General features: G+C 32.7%; 1 protein-coding gene across 1 annotated transcript; it reads left to right on the top strand.

The window, feature by feature from the left end:
• The first annotated feature begins 1,562 nt into the window (after nt 1-1,562).
• Nucleotides 1,563-2,983, top strand: LOC148196994 (uncharacterized). Its single transcript, XM_088092488.1, has 3 exons — nt 1,563-1,780; nt 1,858-1,940; nt 2,640-2,983. Exons 1-3 carry the CDS (start codon nt 1,621-1,623, stop codon nt 2,778-2,780), a joined length of 384 nt encoding a protein of 127 aa, XP_087948614.1. The 5' UTR covers nt 1,563-1,620; the 3' UTR covers nt 2,781-2,983.

The raw sequence follows: 2,983 nt of genomic DNA, 5'->3' as shown, positions 1-2,983 counted from the left end.
AGCAACCCACATCCTCACATTGTCATCTTCCTTTATCATGTGTTACTCCATCTTTTTCTTCTCAAATCCAAATCGTGACGACTATGGGAGATTCGTTGGCGACACTGGCTACCACCAAAACCAAATCCTCAAATCAAATTGCAAAACCAAATTACGACTCATCATTCCCAATCCTAGCTAACAATGCTACCTAACTAGATCTGTGGTTGCTACAACACCTTTGGTTGGAAGAGCCCCCACTATCACCGAAGTGCACCATCGCAACAAAACACAACATTGAACCTCAACTTAAGGGTTTTTATACGTTGTTGATGCTAATGATGCCACATTCATTTGTTGGGTTTATTGAAGAAAATGTTCATTGGGGAGACACAATACCAATGAGATATGAGCTCAACCATATAAGGGATTAACACCACTCTCTACCCAAAACCTTAAGACTATGGATTAATGAGTCTTTCATTTATATAATATTTTATTTTTTTATTTCTATCTAATATAAAACATAAACTCACACTTGAATTTCCAACACCATTTACGTAGTTATGAGTTTATTGCTCCACCTTTGCTTTTTTTTTTTCGAATGATTGTGTTGCGTGTGAATTGAAGATGGAGGTTTATGTATTCTGGAATTATTAGGCTTGAAGGAGAAGGTAGTGAAAGATAAGAAGAAGAATGTTATGTGTCTGATGATTTGTTGTGCTTTTTCCTCCTTGTTGTAAGTATTTATGAATGGAGGAGAATGATTGGGGATGGAGAAGAAGATCGAAAAGTGGCATGGGCTTTTTTATTGTGTTAGTGAGGTTTGGAAGATGATGAAGGTTCCTATAACAGTGTTATTCTCTGGTGCAAACGTAATATGAATTTCTTGGATGAAGAAAATGATGAAGAAAATGTGATATGGAGGTGAGGATGACATGGTTCCTCTTATAAGAAGAAAAAGAAGATGGGATAAGGATGAGGTATTACTCCATATACCACATCAACAAAAAGTTAACTCTATTATTTATTAATGACCAATTTTATGTATTTCGTAATGATAAGAACTTAATTAGATAAAACTTTGAAATTAAAACTAAAATCAAAATCATGTTATAATTTAGGAAAAAAATAATTAACTCTTATTTTAATAATATTATTTTCTCTAAAGTTACATTTAGAATTCAAATATGTTGTTGAATTTTTTTTATTCTTTTATTGAGTTTTCGAAATACATGTTTAAAAATATATTATAAATGTATACATTTTGAAAATGCAGTACTAAAAGCTCAGTATATAATCTAAACTCCTTGCATTTAATCTAATATATTATCATATTTTTTACTATTACTTTATAATTAAATATTTATTATTATTGTATGCAATTGAGAAATTAATATTATTTTTATTTCATAACATTTTGTTGTTAATTAGCAAACCAAAAGAAATAATTAGCAAACTAAAAGTTTAATTTTAAAAAATTGAATTAACACATATATAATTAACTTTTTATGCGTTTTAAAATTACACAATCACGAAATTTATACAGAAATATAGAGTGGACATTCTTAAATAGGCGCAGGCAAAGGTTGTTGTGGCTTTACCTTATCTTATCCTGTAGGGAGAGAAAGAAGAAGAGAAATGGCGAGTGCAACAGCGCATGTTTTTTCAGGGCTCACTGTTTCTGGTGGCAAAGGAAATTCAATCTTCAATTTCAATCACTCTCCTTTTTCTTCCACTCTTCTTCCCTCAAATTTCAGGCCCTTCAACTCTTTCTCATCCAATGGTCTTTTCTCCAGAGGTAATGCAAATTCATAAACCCTTTTATCGTTAACTTAACACCCAACTGAATTGCTGGTGATGATTCATTGCATGTAGATTACTTGTCAAAGGACATGCTTTGCCGCCCAACACGTTCTCCTGTTGTTTGTATGGCCGGAAAAGGTTCCAGTAAGAAAAAGGTAGCTAGCTAGCTCCCATTTCTGCAAATTTTACCTGTGAATCAATAGGCCATTCATTGTTGCATTTGCTACATGCTCACTTTTTTTTAACCTAGAACAGTACTTAGATAAAGGATTGCATGTATTGTATGTGTTATTCTCTTATGGGGAATCCACTTGGACTAGAGATATGAGTATAAGTGAGAGTTAATCATAAACTTATTATTAGTAATTCATAATAGTACAAGCAACATTTAAGGGTCAAGGTCAGGCCTTTAATGTTTCGACTTTAAGTTGGAAGATAGAGTTAAGGTCAGGTCATCCAAGCTATTTTACACTTTAGGTCCTTAATGTTTCAACTTTAGTCCGCAGAAATAGTTAAGGTCAGGTCATCTAAGGTATTGGTCACTTTGGTACCTTGAGGTTCTTTCAGGATTTTATTTCAAAAAGGTAACTTTGGTGGGTTTAGAGAAAAATATTGTTTATGAAGTATCCTAACTCACTTCTGAATGATGTGATATTTTTTGATGTAGATACAAGTTTTGTCATTTTATTTACCATTATTTTCCCCTTTATTCATTACCATGCCATAAAGAGGTTCTTACTTGAGAAGTTGTCATAGATCAGGTGTCTTTTTCTTTTCACATTTTGTTATTCATCAATTGTTTGCTTGTTGATCTGGATAAAAAAGTGTGATTGTTGTTGTTCTTGTGGTCATAGTCTAAGGTTATTAGGCTTGTCTCAACGGCTGGAACTGGATTCTTTTATGCCATAAAGAAAAGCAAGAAGAATGAAAAGCTTGAGCTGAAGAAGTATGATCCAAAGGTGAAGCGCCATGTTGTGTTCAAAGAATCGAAATAAGATAAGCCTTTTAGATGAACCAGGTTTTGACCATCTTCTGCTCTTGTTGTAATATCACAACTTATTCTTTGATTTTATCTCTGAACAAAAATTCTGCAAAAACACTAGACGTAAACTGCTATTATGTGTTTTGTATTCCCCTTCTGAATAGAAGAAGATCATAAAAATGGGTATGCATCTTGGAAGTTACAATTTGTTTCAAA

The sequence above is a fragment of the Vigna umbellata genome, chromosome 6, assembly GCF_029865625.1.
Source record: "Vigna umbellata cultivar VRB3 chromosome 6, Vumbellata_1.0, whole genome shotgun sequence".
Classification (NCBI taxonomy): Eukaryota; Viridiplantae; Streptophyta; class Magnoliopsida; order Fabales; family Fabaceae; genus Vigna; species Vigna umbellata.
This window is presented reverse-complemented; position numbering and strand designations above follow the sequence as displayed.

What these genes read in the sequence shown, in the direction of transcription:
- LOC148196994 (XM_088092488.1), top strand. Translation starts at nt 1,621, where the DNA reads ATGGCGAGTGCAACAGCGCATGTTTTTTCAGGGCTCACTGTTTCTGGT. An exon ending in CAATGGTCTTTTCTCCAGAG is followed by an intron (nt 1,781 to 1,857) that starts GTAATGCAAATT and finishes CATTGCATGTAG; the next exon opens with ATTACTTGTCAAAGGACATG. An exon ending in AAGGTTCCAGTAAGAAAAAG is followed by an intron (nt 1,941 to 2,639) that starts GTAGCTAGCTAG and finishes TTGTGGTCATAG; the next exon opens with TCTAAGGTTATTAGGCTTGT.